A 20,507-nucleotide genomic window follows, 5' to 3' on the forward strand; every position below is an offset into this window, starting at 1 on the left:
CGAAACGTACTATATGTATGTATACGTATACCTACACATTGCAAACACATTATCCCCGCTGGAAGGAAGCAAGAGAGTACATGGTCTAATAATAATAAAATAACTCCCGAGTATATGTCGCGAGTATATGTATATCCAGCCGTGTCTGTCGTCGCTGTAGTGCTGTTTGGACATTCGTTGATCGTCGGATGAGTGAACGTCGGATAAATCATCTCGCGGGTAGGAGGAGGGGGAGCGGGGGAGTTCGACCCTTCGTCCGCGATTTTTTTTTCTCTCCCGCCGCGCCGTCCGGGGCCAATCGAATCCTCGGTCGCGACCCGTCACTTCCATTCCTCCGCCATTCGAGCAAGGCCTTTCAGGTCGCCGTCGCTGTGACGTGACCCAAGGAGCTCCCTGTTTTCGCCCACGGTTGTATATCGCTGCTGCGTGGTGATCCGAGGCGATCCCATAGAGGAAACGTCATCCTCGCACAAAGCGCCTCTCGAGCCCTCCTCCTCCTCCTTGTCTTCCTTCTCCTTCATCTCCTCCTCCTCCTCCTCCTTCTCCTCCTTTTCTCTCACAAACACGTCGACGTACGCAAAGTGTTCCAAAGCGCGTTCCTCGAGCGATGCACTATATGCCTTTAACGAATGACGATTAGAAGAAGCGCAAACAATTCCAAAACGATCCTCGCCGACGGCCGCAGGCTCACCGTGGACGATCCCAGCACTGAAAAATTATCGAACGAGACGCTCTGATAACACGATCTCTCGCACTCTTTGTTTTTCTTTCACGGGGGATTAAGTCGCGCGAGCGGAGGAATTCAGATGGCGGCTTTAACGCGGCGCTGGCTTGTTGAATGAACGACTGTGTTTCAAAGCAAGCTCAAAGAGCAAAGGGCGTCAAGCCCGCCGGATGTTGTTCGGGCGGAAACAAAATAGACCGCTTTCTAAGCGAGTGGACCCGCGCCCGGTTCGCGTTCAGATTTCCGCGGTGACTCCAATTTCGATAAGTAATCGAGGATCGAGATATCCGCGAGGACCGGCCCCCTCTCGTTAACAAAGAAGACGAAATTACGACGTGGAGAAGTGGACGAGGCTCTCTTTTTACCTTTCACCCCAACCTGGCCGTCGGGCTTCTTCTGGCCGGTCTGAAAATTTGGCGGTGGCTGGAGGTAGTTGATGCCGACGATAGTCGCGGCCGGCTCGTAGTGTATCACCCGCGGCCGGTCCTCCTCGGCGCTGACTTCCGTGCTCTGCCAATAAATGTCGTATATCGACGCGCTGCAGCGTATCTTCAGCTTGCCGCTGACAAAGTGATCGTGCGTAACCAGGAACTGGAGCCCAATTTGCGAGATCTGCCACTCCGATTCGTTCGTGTCGAGCGGGCCGTACGTGCGGACGTGCGACTTGAGAGGCTGAAAGGGGAGAAAGAGAGGGGGGAGGGGGAAACAGAAAAGATAAGTAAATTAGTCAACCGGGATTCGATAAAGATCCGCTATTCGCATCGCCATGTAGATATAAACGCGCGCGTGCAAAAATGTACCGTGAATAATGCGGAAAAATTGTTAATTCGTTTGCAATTAGACACGTATACGTTGGAGCTGTGCGTATATTCGGACGTAGATAAGCCCGAATATATTTAATGTTGAAAAACTAAGCTTAATTAAATTTCATTTGACGACCGTGACGAGTTGACGATAGTATAATGGGCCGTTAAGAGATGAAATAAATACTGATATCGCGCTACGCGGGTGAAAAAGTAGATTCGCGCTGCCTCGCGTATCGTTAATGCCGCTGTTATATAAATTCTTGGTAGCGCGGCGAATTCAATTTTCCGACGATCATGCGTTCGTGCCTAGCACGCGAAATAATTTACGTGGAGGTGCGTTGACGTGAGGTGATTAAGGGAGCTATTTTGAGCATTGCAAATTACACTTTGTAAAAAATACCCGCAACTTTAAAACACACGCGCGCGCGCGCCCGCCCGTAAAGTCTGTGAAAAAGTTTCCCCCGCATTTTATCGTTCAATTTATGATAATTATTAAAATATGGACAGCAGATTTAATTGCTCGAGGAATTACTTGGTAGCGGAATAAAGTGATTTCGACGTGCGATTCCAAAGGTTAAAAAACTGCCCGAGCGTCGCCACGATTGAGCCTTAATTAAGAGACATTTACGTAGACATTGTGCGCTAATCGAGGATCAGAATGTTAAATTATTTTCCGCACCGCGGACGCTTGCTCTCTCTACCGCCCAACTTCGGAACATCTCGAGGAGGAACGTATCCCATAAGCTCCCTTGTCTCTGACGTTTGATCAGGGATAATGGATCAAAGCCGGGGTAAACTAAATAGAGGTATCTGATCCTCCCCCCTTCCCTTCCCCCCACCTCTGTTCCTTTCCGCCCGTCTACCCCGTCGTCTAACCGCGCGCGCATTACTATCATTAGCAGTTAGAGCATACCTGTCGATCGTTGATATACCAAGTGAGATTCGCGGCGGGTTTGCTCCGGCCGGATGTGCAGTTCAAACGTAGCGGATCCTCGACGCGGTATTTCCTCTTTAGTCCCTGTATCGACGGCATCTCAGAGGGCAATTCTGCGAAGGCAATATATACTCCGCATATATAGAGTGTTCCAGATCTAGCCACCTCACAGCCCCTGGCCCCGGCGAGAGCCCAGTCTCCGTGCATACATACTACTTGGCGGTGTTGAAAGCAGATTTTCTCTCGGCGAGAATATCAAGGGGGGCAAACTATCATCCCCCCTCTCTTTCTCTCTCTCTCTCTCCCCCCCCCCAGCAAATCTTCAATTTCTCACGTTAATGCATTGGCAATAAATTCTCAAGTTGCACGCTTGCCAAAGTGAAGCCGAAACTCATCCCGCGTAGGATTAAAACCGACGATGAGAGGGCCGCCTCGAGAGACAGAGAGAGAGAGAGAGAGAGAGAGAGAGCGAGAGAGAGAGAGAGCGAGAGAGAGAGCCCTCTTTACAATCGTACGTAACTCTCGGTGGTTAGATTCTCAACCAGGTTGTTTTCGCGATAGAACAGATGCCGTTAGACCGAGAGCACGCGTGCGAGGGCTGAGTGTTTAGGTTCGAGCCACCCTGTGCGCGCTCTCACGCGACCAAGCGCCGCGCGAGCTCGCGTGCAATCGAGACGTTGTCGCTTTGACCGAGCTTGACCGGACCCGTCGTCGCTCCCCAAAGCCCGACGCAGTCAGAAACTTTCGGCTGCTGACGGGTTGGTCGATACACGGGGTTGAAACGGCCGTCTGCCCCCCCCCCCTCTCGCGTCCCTCGTACGAAAAATTCTTCTCTCACGATAGACGGAGCGATTCGCGCTCGCGTGCCCGCGGCCGCGTCTCTCGCCATCGGCATCCGCGTCCTCGAGTACGTATTATACACGCGCGCGCACACACACACACACGCGCGCGTGGTCGTTACAGGCACCTGCACGTGTCGCCGCCGCCAGCAGCCCCGGGCTCGGCGAAATATTACTTTTTCACTTTTTACGGAGGACGTAAATTCGCGCGCCTCGTCGCGCCTTTACGACGAGACGGCGGGAGGGGGAGTACGCAACGAATAAAAATGTCGCCGCTCTCTGACGCGGGCGCGAGAGACGCGAGAATTGAATAGTCCCGTCCTTGCGGAAGATTTGTGTCGCATCTCTCCCCGAAAACTCCGCCCGAGCGAGCTCGGGCGCGGATATACGTTATACTTCTTGTTCCCCATTCGCGGCTGGCTGTGACGAGCGCGCGCGCGCGAGACGCGCGCGAGTAATTAAAAAAGACATTTAATTCTCTCGCTCTCTTTTTCTCCCCGGAGTGGAGGCACGTAATATCGGAATAGATTACGGCGCGTTCGGAAAGGAAGCCCCGGCAAAATGTTGTCCGCGCTGAATTTATCGGATGCCGCGTTTTTAATGAAGGAACCTCGAAAATAGCGACGTGCAATTTACGTTGTTAAAATATATTACTCGACGCGCAACCCGCCTGTAAATTGCGAAAGGCGTAGGCCTCCCCCCGCTCCCCATTCCCCCCGCTTTCCCCCCGTTTTTTTTTTTTCGTTTTGGCTCGCGAAGCGCTTCGGCTCGTCGATCTTACGGTGAGATAATTAACGTAAAAATCGCGGCGAGAGTGCGATTTAAAATAGCGCGCTTATTATTATTCCCCTTATCAAAAACTCGATATCAGCGCGGCGGACGCCGGGGCGCCGCGAAGCGGTTAAATCGCCCGGCTCGGCGACGACGCCTCGTTTTTACGCGCGCCGGCGACGTCGGCGTCCCAAGTTGTTAACGTAAGCGCGCGAGGAGCGGGAGCGAGGGGGGGCAGGAGAGACACTTACCCACGACGTTCATCGCCGCGTTAACTATAGCCGTGTGAAAGGAAGGCGCATCGGCTGACACCTCGCAGCTGTACGCGCCCGCCGCCTCCAATTCCAACTTCGTCAGCACGACCTGCGTCGCGTTGCTCTCCGTTTTCTGCGAAACAACAGTAATTCATTAAGACCGGACACGCCTCGGCACGAGGCGGCCTCCCCTGGTATAAAGATACAAGGTGAAACGTTGCGCATGTAACCAATTTTTGGGGCAAATTGTTCACTGCACACTGCCACGAAAATGTTGTTAGCTCCTGAACTTTTTAAAATCCGGAATTTGTTCATAATTTTGTTCTTTATATATTAATATACATAAAGTATTAGTGCATATATTGTACATATATTATATTGCTATGTTGCTGTAATATTACACTGTAATATTTCTGCAGGCGGACATTTTATCGTTGCTGCAAGATTGCAGCAGCGTTGCAGCAACATTTCCCAGCGTTTAGGCAATGTTGCAATCTCGCGGTGAAACGTTGCTACAATGTTGCTGAAACCTTGCTGTGGCAGTTTGGGTTGGCTCTTCCTGCATTCAACCGCAATGATTTGCAGTTTGAAGGTCGGGACAAATTTCTAATTGGTCAATTCGGTAGTCCGGGCCACGGTCTTACATACAGCACTTTGCGATAACAGCGACACGCCTGTCACAATCAACAAGATTGTGCACTAAAAAATGGCTTAAATTTTGGCACACCCCCGCCACCAAAATTTGCCTGAGTTTCCAGACCCGTATGCAAGACCGTGGTCTGGGCCACTTCTGATTGGTTGCCACTGCACCTCCACCAGATTGCTTCACCTTGTATCTTTACACCATGCGCCCTCCCGTTCTTGTCGTAGCGATCGCCGGAGACGCGAGGACCGCGGGAATTCCCCTGGATGACGCGCGCGGCATGCACATGTGCATACGGGAGTACGTAACGGGCGCGCTTACGAGAGGAATCCGTCCAATCCATTAATGGCCAATGCTCCCGCCAATCGCGCGACACGCGACCGACCTGGTTACTCGATATTAGCCCTGGTTCGATTCCCAAACGGGGAATCCCGGCTTCCCCGCGGTCCATACGCGGCGTTAAATATTCGCGATGCATTCGGGCTCGCTCGTTTTTTTTTCCGCCTCTTTTTCCGCACGCCGCCCGGTATACGCCGGCCGCCGATTGCCGAGAATCGCGTCGTTATCGGTTATCGGCAATGTTAAAGGTAATGAATATCGCAGCAAGGTGTCCGAATTGCGTTTCGAACTGCGAGCGGAAAGCGCCCGCGGCACCGCGTCGCAAAAATGCGGCCGAACGGTCGGATGCTGGGGAAAAAATAAACACGCGCGCGCGTGCGGGCGCAATAATGCAGAATGACCCCCGTTGGCCGCGGGTGGATACGCGTTGCGTCTCACCGGCGCGGACGTTCGTCGTAACAGCCCGTCATTAGATCGTAATCGGTGCCGTCGCGCGTCCGAAGCGCGCAATTTTTAATTCGACTCGCGCTCATAAAATTATATTTAACGGCGTTTTAAGCAACTGGGTTGAAGCGTGCAAACGACGCGGCCGCGGAACGTTCGCGGGGACTGAAATAGAGCGGGTTTAGAATGCGTATCTCATTTAGAGGCGAGATACTTTCAGAGAGAGAGAGAGAGAGAGAGAGGGGGGAGAAAAAATTGCAATTGCAGCGTCGCGATGTTGCACATGCACGATATTATTACTCGCGCGATTCCGCTGGCGTAAATAATAAAACGATGTCATCGATTCTCTCTCTAGCTGGTAAATTACAAAAAATGCAATTTGTAAAAAAACTGTAGAATTTGCGATGCCATAAATTGAATATAAGACTACAATAAAAAAAACGCGATAAAACTCCTGTCCAGTTAAAAAATTAAAAAGAAAAATAAAAACGGAATTTAATGGAGGGAAAGCGCGACACCCACACACGGGGGACGGGCGGCGCGCACGCGCGCGCGCGCGCACGCACGTCGACCGGAGGGCCATCAGTTACCCCTCTCGTGGGGAGACAGCTCGAATTCAAAAACTTCGATCAGCCGATATGTAGAACGGTACACGTAGCGCGCTATACAACAAGCAGGAACTGTAACGTTCCGGCGCTATCGGCGTTATCGTGTTCTATTCGCAACTTCTCGACCGCAATAAATCCTCGCCCCCTCCCCCTCCCTCTCTCTCTCTCTCTCTCGACGCCCGCTTTTTTTTCGAGGCCGCGCAGGGAGGATCTCGAGATTTCGCGACGGCCCGCGGGACACCAGGGGATCGCTCGTCTCTCACCTCCGGCCCGAGGACGGGGTGACTTACCTTCACCGTCAGGTTCCCGATGGGGAACGTCTTGACGGGCGGATTCTCATTCGGGGCGTAGCGATAAAACTCCCGACCGCCCTTGTACCATTTGACGGCGTACAACGGGTCGCCCTCGAGGTCATACCAACATTTCAGCGTCGCCGAGTCGCCCTTCTTCACGGCCGTCGGTATCTGGATGCGCACTCCCCGCAGACCCGAGCAAATTCCTAAGAAAGAGAGAAGGGCGGGAGTGGTCCGTTAATTATATTTGATCAGGCCGGCCGTACCGCGCGCCCGTTTGTCGTGGAAACGGCACCGGCGCGGTCCGGCCCCCGTCGCGCGCTTATCGGGACGGGTGATCTTGGCGGAGTTATTAGGGCACGCGCACCGGGAGCCGAGGAGGGCCGCGTATGGATCCGAATCTCGACTCACGGCCCCGGGGGAAAAGAGGAAATGAAAGCCGAAGGTGGATTTCTGCCGTGTCACGTCACGAGAGAGGCGGCTGAATATCGCCCCGCGATATGCATACCTCATCGATTACGCTCGCGGACAGTGTTTCCCAAATACGAGAGGGCGACTCTCCCCCCCCCCCCTTCCGGGAGGCGGCGAGAACTGAAACAGAGGCCGCCGCGTCACATAATAATATCGTGTAGCTATCGATTCTTAAAGTTTCCAGCGATGGTCTACTTCGATCTCGCATCCCGCGCGGCCCCGGCTCCTTCGTGACGCCGCGAGAACAGAAATGTCACCTCGCAATTTTCGATGATAATAATTCGCCGTCGTCTCCCGTCGCGGTCGACCTTTGTATAAAAATATCGCGTTTCTCCCGCTCGCCGCCTCGCGCGCACCGGCTGTATCGCGCGCGAACAAAGGAGCCGAAGGAGGATGCATTACGTTAATTAAAGATTATATTTCCTCAGACTTCGGTTACAGCGCCCGACTGTCGCGAGGAAGCCTCATCTTTTAATTAGATCAAACGATCCCGCGCCGCGAGCTTGGGAACCACTGAGGGAAGGGGGAGGGGGAGGGGGGCCCTCGCAAACGGCTACGCGGACGACGACTAGGTTATCAGAGCGACATCGTCATTACGCGGAAAATCCTCGTAATGAAAGCAATCGCGAATGTAATACGGGCTCGACGAAAAATAGTTTTCCCTCTTATAACAACGCGCGGCGGGACGCGCGCTCACCTCTCATCCGCGGGATTCGAAATTATTCGGCGAATCCCATCCGCCGGAATCCTTTATCGATCGCGAGTAGAATCCTTCCCGCGTCGTGCCCCGTTTCCCCCTTTCCCCCTTCCCCCGCGCCCCCGCCGCCGCCGACCAAATACACTCATTCACGAGGGATGGGATCGATCTCACGCGAGAAACAGAGCTCGCGCGTTCCCGATAACGGATCCCGTCGTCGTCGTCGCGTCGCCCCTCGCGGCGCCTCCGAAGGCCCGCGTTCACGATGCCATAGGACTCGGTCCAGGTTCTGGCCTCGAGAAATGCGTAGCCAATCAGCTTGCAGCTTTAACGGAATAGCTGCGAGTTGATTGGCTACGCGTTTCTCGAAACTAGAACTCGGGCTGAGTTCCGGCATCGTGAACGCAGGCCTTCACGCGCCGCGAGGGTGATCGGTACACCCTTTCGAAAAGGATCGCGCGACAAATCCGCAAACGTTCCGCGCGTCGATCGGCGAAGGTGTGAAAACTCCCCCGTCGGCGATAGTTTCTTAGACCGGCGTTTACAGTCGAGTCTTATACAGGGTGTTATGTAATATCCGCCTCATCTCTTATTTACGGATAGAGAGCGGGCTAGACCGAGTCGAAAAGTCCTGTACCATTTTGCAAATTTCGCAATGTTTCACGAGTTACACTGAGAGAAAAAAATAGTCATTTTTGGACCCAACCATATTTTTATAATTGCATGGACCAATATTGTGGTTATGAGAACTACAATATTGTTAGGTCAACCATAAATTACGTTGGAGGAATTATAAAAATATGGTTGGTTCCAAAAATGACTATTTTTTTCTCTCTGTGTATTAATTACGGAACATTTAATTGGCTACGGAGTATCTGAAGATCTTGAGACGGTCTTGAATATAAGATCTGACTACGAATACTAGTCTTGATCGTGCACTTTTTTAGGGTTACACTTTACGAACGTGTGTTCTCTCTCGCGGGGGAGAAAGCGGAAACTTGTAGTCGCGCGGCGCAGCGTCGTGACTTGTTACCGTATTCAATCAGACGAGCAAAGTTTGTGGTCAGCAAACTCGAGCTGGAGATTTCTGTTTATGCGAAGGGAGTGTGCGGTATTAAAGTTCCCCGTGTAAATGATTCATGGGATACGCAGCGATACCGATGCGACACATTTCTTCTTCTTTTTTTTCTGTCACCGAGGTTTCCGCGCCGAGGGAGAAGTTCTTAGCGCGTTTCCCGTCCCTTTGGGATCGATATAATGCCCCGGCCCGCAGTTTCGCGGATTGGATGAAGTTGCTTCGGGGGGGTAGCATCGCAGGGAAATATTGCCCCGGCGCATTAAAGGGTGGTGACGATTCGGGCGTAATGTATTCCCCAGCCCTGTTTAGAGGCACTTGACAGAGCTTACGGGGTATTTAGTTACAAAACCACGGGAGCACTCTCTCGCGGCCGGTCGTTAGTCGTTAATAAAAAGTGGATTTGCGGCAAGCAGAGCGACGACTGACGACCGGGGGAAGAGGGGGGGGGGGGAGTCTGAGGTGGCGACCCGCCCCTGCCGAGACTATCGTCGTCGAGGTTAAAGAACGCGCTGTCGCGCAAAAGAAACAGATAAGCACGCACGACGTCGTAACGCACTCGTGAGGCGACTCCTTCGCGCGACGACGATAATGGGGGGCCCCGGGCTCGTTGAACGAGTTTTTTTTTTCGAAGAAAGTCGAACGTCGCGTTAGGCTAAATGTTACATTTGTCGCGCGGCAAATTTTTCAAGCGCGTTGACTGGCTGCAGAATGAAAAAGTTGTCGAGTCTCCAGAAATGTTCTAGCTCGTAGTCAATCGACGCGCTTAAAAAATGTGTCGTACGACAAATTTTTCGAGCGCGTTGATTGGCTGCTGGATAGAGAATTTATAGATACTCGAGAATCTTACTATCCTGCAGCTAACCAGTTCACTTAAGGGGATGCTGGAGTGATTCTGGACTTTTGTTCTAGGAGCAAAAGGCGCCGAAAGTGCAGAATCACTCCAGCGTCCCCTTTGCCGTAAAACATTTGCCGTACGACAAGAATACCAGTCTTAAGACTAATCTACAATGTGCTCTCTGCGTCTAGAAACATTTTATTTTATATAAACCAATCAAAACGCTTAAAATCTGGTCGACAACGTACGATTATACAATGTATAATATACAATTTTTTATTAGGAAAGTTTTCGAGTATCTGGAAACTTGTTGTCGTACGACAAAGTTTTTAAGCGTGTTGATTGGCTACGAGCTAGACAATTTCTAGATACTCGATAACTCTTCTATCCCGCAGCAAATCAACAAGCTTAGCAACAAATGTAATACCAGGCTAAGGCCTGAGGCTGGTATTTGCCGTAGGACAAATTTGTTAAGTGTACCGATTGGCTGCAGGATAGTAAAATTCTCGAGCGTCTAGAAATGTTCTATTCAGCAGCCAAACAACACGCTTGAAAAATTTGTCGTACGACAAATGTAATATTAGCTCTACACCCTTTCGCGGGAGGAAAAAAGAGAAGGGTGGGTAGAAGGAGAGGGAGAAGTGGACGCGCAAACAGCGCTTCGCAATAATTTCCATTCGCCCGGTGTACCCAATGGTGAAGTGGGTAATATCAATCTGCTCGAGAGACAGCGGCTCGATTCGGAATATTCGACGCCGATACGAGAGCGAGTTCAGCTTAATTCGCTTACACTAATGGCGATACGCTCGGTTTAACGGACAGCTCTCGCGCAATGAATGCGATTGCGCCCGATCGGACAATCGCGCGGACGGATCTGCAGAACGGATATGACGTTCGGTAGAGCGATCGGCTTAATTAGCTGCCGAGCGAAGCGACGGATCGCATTTGGGGGGGGGGGGGAGAGGAAGGGAGGAGGCCCGTATCGTCGTGCGCTTCGACGCTTACGCGTCCCTGTACGCTCCAATAGGGAGCTTATCTTTTGTGCGCCGGCGAAGGGCTCGCGCACGATCGGGCGAAAATTACCGGCGACAATCGGCGCGCCGCGTCGCGAGACTTTGACGCGTCAGATCTCGTCAACGGAAATGCTGTCTGTGTTTCGCTATTTTTGGTAACAAACTGATAAAGCGAGATAACGGGGCAATCGCCGCCGCCGCCACCGCCGTCGCCGTGCGTTATCTGCGTCATAAACGGCAACACGCAAACGTACAAAGTTACGTCATTCTCTTTTATTTATTTTTTTTATATTTTATTTTAAAGAAGGGAAAAAGGTTGTAACTCGCTTTTCATACGGCCGATCCCCCGCTCGTAAAAATATCGCGCTAATGCAGACGAGATATCTCGCGCTTGATATCGAGTTTCGGAATTCGTTCAATCTGAAGCGTCGGCACTCGTTTTCAAGCGAGATGTTTGTTAACGTCAGATGCGCAGGTTTCCACGACGTACACACGATCTCGCGCGGAGTATACATTTTAACACTTCATTTATCAAACGTTATTATTTGTTAGAGGGAATTGAAAATGGTGTAATTCCGGGTTTATTCCCCGACGCCGCCGTCCCTCTCCGTCCATTTTTATCGCGACGAGGAAACGATCATTTCCGCGCGTCTCTCGCATCGAGGTCTTAATTCGCCGATTTCAATGCGTGATTAATCGCACGCCACGTGCAAGAGGTAAAACAAAAAAATCTCTTGTCAGCTCCCGCCGACGATTTCGCCATCGTTTCGACTCGCCAATCTTCCGGATTTGTCGATTCGCCGGGCGGCGAGGACACACGTCGGTCTATCGCGCGCAAATTGTGTCCTCGCGGTCACCTGTGCGTATTGAAAAGGATTCTCTCTTCCACCGGAAGAGAACTCGCGTCTATCGCAGGTTCGCCCATCGAGGACAGGGCTGTTCTCAAATATAATCTCCAGGAGACGAGCAGGATTGACGTAAGACTGACGGCGAGCACGAAGTCTCCATTTACGGGGAATCGTCGCCGTGCGTCGCGGAGTCCCGGGATAATCAGATATCTGATCGCCCGGCGACGGCCGGCGGTACCCAGGAGGGAAAGCGTGTCGCACAAGAGAGGAAGTTCGGCGAGGCCGGGTCGCTCGCGCGAGCTCATTCGAGCGGGGACGAGGGAGGGCAATGGAGGAGGCTCTCCAGAGCGCGTCGTAAAATCGCATTCGCCAGAATGTCATTAATACGATTATATACCGCCGTGATGGGAATTCGTTAAATTTGTTAATGCCCTATTACGGGGAACGCCCGCGCGGTTTTATGGCGAACGGTGCAACGACCCCCGACGCCAACGTCCGACATTCCTCGGGTACACGCACCGGCGGGCTCTCCCGCTGGTTCGGCGCTCGCGGCGAAGAGGATCCTCTCTTCTTCGGTTTTTGCGCTGTGTCCCCCGCGTAGCAACGCCCATATCTCGCGGGCTCGGGAAAGCTCCCGAGGACGTCCAAGAACAGACGGTCCCGGCGCTCTGCGTCACCCTCGCCGCGGCCCCGGCGACTCTCGGCCCCGCGTAATCGTGTCTGCGTGCACTTTATGCTAATGCCCGTAATGGAGAAAGTTTCTGATATCGTGAAAAAGCGTCTGACCCGGAGAGCACTCGGGCATGAATTTTACGGCGGCGCTAAATTAACGGCGGTAATGTACAGTCGCACGCTTGTAACTTGAAATTTTTATAGTTTGGCGCCACGCGCTCGCGATGCGATAATTCAATTTCCCGCTTAATATCGGCGATTCAATTTCGTCCACGTTAATATAATAAATTCATTTTGGATTTAATGCGATAGCCTGACCGAAAAGTCGAAATGTATGCGAGTGTGCAAAATTTATATCCCGTCGGTTTGCGCACGTACACGCAACATGTTTGCTCAGATGTGTCAATGCAAACGCTCGTTCCCGAATCGAATATATTTGTTCACGGCTAACTCGGCTTATTTTCGGATTTTGCAGGTGCAGGCTCGTGCCGCGCGAGAACGGTCCGCCTCGTTCACCTCGAGAGGAGCGGCACGGCTGTCCGCGCGGACGACGATCCACGTTGGCTGGCGGCGCGCGGACGGGGGCCGGCAGGAACGGCCGCGAGGATCAATCTACGTGCCGCGTAGGATGCCGTCCGTTCGGGGCAACGAACGTGCCATGCGAGGCACGGCCAGCGGGAAGACGTAGCGGGAGGAATCGAGGGCGAGCGGGAAGCGAAGGAGGGTGTCCCGAGGCGCGTGCATGCCGTCGACGACGGCGAGTATCGTCGGCGGATACGTAGGGGGAGATTCTGCGTGATACGCGTGCCGGCCGACGCGTACCACTGTGCGGGTGGCCGCGAGGGTGCGGAAGGCGTCGCGTCGCGACGGCAACTCACCCACGATGTGAACCCACAGGAGGATTTTCAGTTCCATGGATGCTTCTCGTCGCTCACCAGGGCTGTCTGCGATCCTCGCTCGTCGTCCGTCGTCGTCGCGTCGGACGCGTCTCTTCGCATGTCGTCGGAGAGGCACCTCTCCGCTCTTTCTCTCTCTCTCTATCTCTCTCTTACTCCTCTTCAGCAGCAGCAGCAGCAGCAGCAGCAGCCACAGCCAGCGCGGCGCGCGTACAAAAGGGTTGCGCGAGAGAGCAACATCCCCTTACATAATACGCCGCGGTCGGGGCTCGTCGGCCGAGCGTTTACGTGCGTTACGAGCGGATCTCTGCGCGAGCACGACGACGGGAATCGTTCCCCGGCGGATGGAGTATGCGCGGCCCGCCGAGCCCGGCTTCTCTCTGGTGGTGCACCGCTGGCTCCGTCGCCGCTGGAACCCCCGTTCGCGTTTCGCGCAGAATCAATTTCCTCGCGGAACGACGACGGCGCCGGCGACGCGCGCCGCGCTCGTGCGCGAGCGTGACCGCGCCTGCGTCCCCCGCGCGTCGTTAAGCGTGTCTTAGCGACGGGCTGTACGTACACAGAGAGGAGGCGCTCTCTCGCGCGCGCACACACGCGCGGAGCGGAGCGACACGCACCCTCCCCGACGTCGTTGCGCCGCGGGGGTGAACGTGCGTACGTACGAGTAAAATCTGGTCCACCGATAGATTCCGAACAACTCCGAGCCGGCCTCGATAGGCCAGTTTCTCCCTTTTCCACCCCGCGCCGCCCCGCGTCCTGGCGTTGTTCTCCCCCTTTCGTCTCCCCTCGCGCGTATGCATTCGCGCAAGATGAACGCACTCTCGCTACGAGGCGGGCGGTCTTGTCGCGACGCCGTTCCCTTCCCCCTTTTTCGAGATATACCGCTATCGATATTCTATCAGACCGCCTATCTCGATATCCGTTTGTCTATTTGCAGCTCTCTCTCCGGCTCCTCGCTGTGTTTTACTTGGAACGACTGTTCGCGACGAGACAATGCCGGGCACCGCTCCTTATTCCAGAAGGGTGTCCCGCGTCCTCCTTCGACCGGGTCTCGCCCTGTGGATAAATTACGACTGTAATCGACTTATTAACTGCAATTCAGTTCGCGACGATAATTATCATACCGCGCGTTATACGCCGCGAAATCGATACCCGTTTATCTCCGATTATTTAGATCCGCGCTCGTACAGACCTGCGTCCATTATTTCTCTCCTTTTGTACGTTTTCTACACAGCTCTACTTTAAGAAATAGATAGACTAAATAAAATGAAAGTTTAAACGAAAGGAGCAATTAATCTCGAGTGTTTGCCCGTCCGTTCGCTTGACCTTATTGTCTTCCCCGGCCGTTCCCGCCGTTTCTCGCACAACAGTTAACGTAGCGCCGTGACACAATGAACGAGACTTGTCCACGGCGCAGATATTGTTCAGCTTTTATCCTTCAGAAATATGTGTGGACATAACTTACGCGAAGAGTATCATGTACGAGGAAGTGCGGGTATCCGCGATTATTTATTGCCGTCGCCCACCCCCTTCCCCGGCGTAATACAAGAAAGTAGAATGAACAGGGTCGTGTCCGTAACACAGCGCAATTGTGCGGCTTGCGTAAGTGCGTGTTACGGACTTGACGTATGTGTGTGCGCCCGCGCGACGATCGCACGACGTCGCCGTTAGGAGGCGGAGCTGGACGTAACTCGCGATCCCGTAGATAACTTTTCCAAGGGGGTGGCTCCCGTTCGATTCCCGATGCAGCGCCGAGGACTTACGTAATAACCATTCCCCCGGGATTATCAATTTTAATTAGAGCGAATTTTCGGCTCCCCCGCCGGCCTCGTCGCCGCATCCGGCGCGGCGCTCGCGGCCAATTACGGCGAATTAAAACTAATTCGAAATAATCTTGAAAACTTGTCGCCGCCCCGGTTCAGCGGCCTTTCAGCGGCCTTATCCACCCCTCCCCCCCCCCTCTTCGTCGCTCGCACGTCCCCCGCGAAACGGAGCCTCGGTGGTAAATCCTCGTCGCCCGCGCCACATCCCAATTTATATATTCCCGGCGTGGTGCCGGGAATGTAAATAACTTTAGTCGTCGTTGCGTCTACATATCCACGTGTCCATCGAGATATATATATATAGTACTGGACGGGGCATGCGGTAAGATTTCTTTGATCTTTCGTGTTCCGGGACCTAGAGAGAGAAAAGGAGATGTGTGGGCCATAGAACTTATACACATAGAAGGGGGGAATAGCATATACTTTCCGTAAGCTTTTATTTTAATTATACTATGCCCACACATAGAGTCCTATACGGGGTGTCTCATTTTAAATGATCCACGCAAATATCTCCAAAAATTTCCACGTCTGTGAACACGGTTTCGGTTTGATGCTCTGCTCAGTACCATATGTCGATGCGCGTGTCCATTAAACGGCAGCGACGAATGAATTCGCCCGCGACGCTGCCGGCCGGCACATTTACGTCGTGGAATTTAAATTCTCGCCGGATACTTGGTACACGCATACGTCCCCGAGTAAACCAATTATCCACCCGCGGCCCCTTCGCCCGCCGATCGAATTTACCCGCGGCGCGCGTTAAACTGGGAAACTTCCGCGCGACGACCGCCCCGAGCCGCGTCGTAGGTGAATCGCGTCGACGCGCGCGCGAAAGTAGTAGCTGGTTTACGCTGCGCCCTTTGGCGGCGCGCAAACGATCCTTTCGCGCGGGAGGTCTTGTTTACGCCGCAGTAAACCTGAAAGGTCTCTCCGGCGAGAGACGCGGGAAGATGGATGAACGTGTTTCAGCGGCCGCGCGCAGAAACGCGGCCCGGATTGTGGGCGACGGGTCGGGCGTTAAAGAAGCCCCGGAAAGGGGGGGAGGGGGCTGCTAATCGCGGGGAAAAGTCCGCGGCCAATTTCCCCCCCTTCCTCCGCAGCCGCGCGGGACGATCGCGGGGAAGACCCGACGGCGAAGAGCGATCTCATTTCGGATTCATAGACGATCGCGCGAATGAATGGCGGCTAATTAATACGCCCAGCGGCGCTCGGCATCTGTTTAACATCTTAATTGCGATACATTCGGCTGCCCGCGGAGCCGCCGTGCCGCGCGATAAGAGCTGCCGATCGTCGATTTAATCGTAAAATCGATCCTCGCCGGCTTTTTCTATACGCGGAGAGAACTTAAAAAATTTACCTTGAAAATCGTGTGATCGAGGGACAACGTGGCATCTCGAATTTTGTGAGAGTTTTTAGAACTTGTACCATACATTTTACTAGTAAAATTTTATGAGTGTTTTAAATTTTTGAGCCAACGACACACGATACTATTTTTCCTACTGGATTGCTTACACTGAGAAAAAAACTTACAGTTATGGCAGCAAAATATTTTTAGCAAACCATGACTAGTTACGATTATTGGCGAAGATTTTTTGTCAGTGTAAGATCCTTCGAAATGCCGTGTGGTCCCGCGATTACATGATTTTCAGGATAAATTGTAAGAGCAAATTCTCTCGGCGTACCGTCGCGCCGGTATCTTGATTTCGCCCAAGACCTCTGCGAAAAGCTGGAACGAGTGAAAAGTGAAATCGCCAATGCAATCGCGCGAGTTCGGCGTCGCAACCATAGACGTATAATATATTCTATATAGACTGCGCGTTTGGCTGGACTGGCAGTGTACAAACTTTAGAAAGAGATAACATACTTTGAGAGGCCGCCCTTTCTCTGTCATCCCGCCCTGTCGTCCACCCTGTCTCGCCCTCTATCATTCCTCTTAAGCCCGTGTCACGCTACTCAATGTGGCGGTCAGCCAATCAGCAAGCGAGACGCCGATTGCGTTTCTCTTATTATTTAGGATTTTGTTTAGACTCCACTCAACTGTCAGCTATCTCGTTCTAAAGTTTGTACATGTTCTCAACTCGGGAGAGGTAGGGAACGCGTAATTTATTCTTACCATGTCTATGGTCGCGACGCGTTCCGAATGCCGCGTGAGAAAAAAGCACACCCCACTGTCCTAAAGCTACCGCCACACCATGCGCAATTCGTAATGCGCGATTCGTGATTTCTGCGAAGAAATTCGCAGAAATCACGAATCTAATAAAAAGACTCTAATCTTTGACGATTTTTACCCCGCGTAGCTAAAAATCGCAATTAGCTATTCCATCTGTATCCAAGATTTCTAAGCAATACCAATCAATTCTCTCAATTAGTTCTGTCGATATTCAGTAACGCAAAGATAATTTTCACTCAAGAGGCACTAACCGAAATGTTAAAAAAATGGTCAACATTTTTCCCAGAGTAGAGTTACGAGCAATCCAAATAATTCGATTGCTAATTGTGGGCCTCAAATGTGGGTTAATGTCTTGTTTTCTCAGAGATTGCGCACGGCGAATCGACGAATTTTTCTTCCACACTATTCACGAATCGCGCCTAGTGTGGCGCTAGCTTAAGGCGTCTCGGTGACTCCGGCGCGAATACGTGACCGGGGCTTGCGCTGCCGCGACTTACGTAATATGCATTAATCCCAATGAGGGAGAAGCCGCGATTGAATGAGTTAACGAACTCGAGCCCGCGTCGCCGCGTATAAATAAAGACAGACGCCGCTTTGTGTCTGCGAGCGTCTTATCCGTCTGGGTCCAGCGCGGAGCGTCCCCGCGTCGAAATCGCTACGATTACATAAATAGCGTTTCCTCCCCGAGATGGAACAGTTAAATATGCAACGATCGACTGCCGGCTCGCCGTCGTTCCTCCAGCGTCGCCGACGTACGAAAATTTCAGGCGACGTCGCGACGAACGTCGAGACGAGCGCGCGGGCGAGAACTCGTCATACCGTTGCTCTTAACGCTTTCCCTCGCCACGACTCTTTCCACCCTCGTGGAACCCTCGCGCACCCTCCGCACCGGGGGACGGAAAGACGAGCGAGGGGCGACGCGGCGGCCCCGTTGAGCGCAACGAGCGAGCGAGCGAGCGAGCAAGCGTCATTGTACATACCTCTCTCGAATCATCGAGCGATGCACGAGCGGTATACCTTTTAAATAACGTAGTAGCATATCCGCGCAATGTTGTCCGCCAGGGGATACAAGGCCACCCCTTTCCAATCTCGCCGGTAATAGAGAGGCGAGGAGTAAGACGGGCAGAATTTCGATTTGACGTACCGCTTCGCGAACTTTATTAAATCCAAGAACGCTCCTCGAGGAACATTACCGGGAACATCAGCAGCGGAAATACGATGGAAAAGCTATCGCGGTTACTTCCTGCGCATTTGGATTCCTGCCGTAACAATTCTTTCCATGCAAGACGCAGGAAATATAGCGCGTTTGACTAACTTTACCGCTAAGCGAAGTCGCATTTATTTTGGCGTTCTGCAGCCACGTTGCAGAATTAAACGAAAAAAAAGGGATCTCTAATAATTTTGCACGTTCAAGTCTCGGGGTGAAAAATCGCCGGTATTACAAGGATGCGCGATTGTCGGCGTTTCAAGAATGCGTCGTTCTTTAAATTCTCCGTTTCTTGGAAGCTGCAAGCTTCGCGTACGAAACGCAACGCGCATAGCTCGTATTACGTAGCCGAGACGTGGCTCACGCGTAAAGCTAACTCTGCAATGGACGCAAAACGCAAGAAATCGGCCACTGACAAGTCGGCCATTGTTCTCATATTTGACTGCGATTGGTCGATTTCTCGCGTCGCGGCTCTCTCGTTTCGCGTCCATCGTAGAATAAGCTTTAGGCCGGTTCTACAATAGAACGTAGCAAGCCGCAAGCCACGAGAAATCAATCCAATCGCCAATCACAGCCAGATATGAGAAGACCGATCGACCGTCATTGGCTGATTTCTTGCGACTTGCGACTTACTGCGTCTATTGTAGAACCGGCCTTAGAGGGATCGCTGGTGCACGCGTTTACGTGGACAACACGTCCGTTGTTGTGTTCCTGCACTTGCGCGATATCGCTCTGTCGCGAGGATAGCCGAGTTTCCGGACGCAAAAGAGGGAAACGCACACATTAATATATGTACCGAGGGCCGATCTGATTAAAAACCCACGTTCATAACTGCCGGCCATATGCCGCCCGTCGGCGCTCGGCTCCAGAATGCCCCTTAAATTATGGAGCACGGGGAATGTCGTACGTTATACGATTGCGTGCCCCGCTGCAACAAGCGGCCGTTCCCGGCAGGGTTGTTTGCCAACCCTTGCCGCCGCTCGCCTCGCCACGGCCCACCGTCCGCGGGCGGCTCGTTACACGAGCCGCCCAGAGAGGTCCGGGAACGATACCCAGCAGGCTAATTTCAGGATAAGCCGCGGTAATGCCACGTACAATCGTCACGCAGCCGGCGCGCGCGCGAGGGTGAATTCGAAATCCCGACCGCGTCGCCGCCGATGTGACCGGATCCCATAGTAAGGAATAGGGGTGTATCTTCGGGGTGTATCTTCAGGGAGGCACTAAGGCCCGGTTTCACCAAACGTCGCTTAACTTTAATCTTAAGCCAACGGCACACGATACTATATTTTTCCTACTGGATTGCTCACGAGAGCCAATCAGGATTTAAGGCAACGGCACACGATACTATTTTTCCTACTGGATTGCTCACGAGAGCCAATCAGGATTTAATCTCGAGTCACCTGATCTAAAGCCAACGGCACACGGTACTATTTTTCCCCCACTGGATCACTTACTAGAGCCAATCAGGATGCAGAGTTTTAGATGAGGTGACTTAAAGCTAAACCCTGATTGGCTCTCTCGTAGGCAATCCAGTAGGAAAAATAGTATCGTGTGCCGTTGGCTTCAGTTTAATTCATGTTTACCTCTTCCTAAAGTAACAGTTGGAAAGAGACAAAGAACGAATCAAACTGGGCTTGAAGTAAGCGACGTTGGTGAAACCGGGCCTAAAGCCAACGGTACACGATACTATTTTTTTCCTACCGGATTGCTCGCGAGAGCCAATCAGGATGCAGTTTCCGATCAGGTGACTTGAGGCTAAATCCCGATTGGCTCTCGTGAGCAATCCGGTAGAAAAAAAATAGTTTCGTGTGTCGTAGGCTTAAGAAACGTCATTTATTAATTTTTCGGCGAGAAAAATAGCAGGACCAGCTAGAACCAGCCTCGAACCTGGGACCTCCCGCTTGTCGGACGAGAGTGCTCTCCCCGACTGAGCTATCCAGGACCACGAAATTATATCCTCGCTTACCTACTTTATTTTGCTGAATAAAGTAGGAATAGTATACTGACAGCGCGATCAATGCCGCCTCTCCTTCATCGGGGCCGCCGCTTCGTCCGTCGGGGGTGTTGGCGACGGCGAAATTACATGCACGATGTAATTGCCGAAAACGCGGCGAGACCGCGAGACCGCGGGTTAATTCGAAACGA

The 20,507-nt window shown here is 52.5% G+C and overlaps 1 protein-coding gene across 1 annotated transcript; it reads right to left on the bottom strand.

Annotated features, from left to right (window-relative positions):
- Positions 1–531: 531 nt before the first annotated feature.
- LOC105570139 lies at positions 532–13,396 on the bottom strand. The gene is made up of 6 exons (XM_012027115.1): positions 13,148–13,396; positions 6,653–6,861; positions 4,326–4,461; positions 2,444–2,577; positions 1,090–1,396; positions 532–708 (listed from the first exon to the last, which is right to left on the bottom strand). Exons 1-6 carry the CDS (start codon positions 13,182–13,184, stop codon positions 623–625), a joined length of 909 nt encoding a protein of 302 aa, XP_011882505.1. The 5' UTR covers positions 13,185–13,396; the 3' UTR covers positions 532–622.
- Between the last annotated feature and the right edge of the window lie 7,111 nt (positions 13,397–20,507).

Source organism: Vollenhovia emeryi, unplaced genomic scaffold (genome assembly GCF_000949405.1).
Source record: "Vollenhovia emeryi isolate VEMERY1.0 unplaced genomic scaffold, V.emery_V1.0 DF939121.1, whole genome shotgun sequence".
Lineage (NCBI taxonomy): Eukaryota > Metazoa > Arthropoda > Insecta > Hymenoptera > Formicidae > Vollenhovia > Vollenhovia emeryi.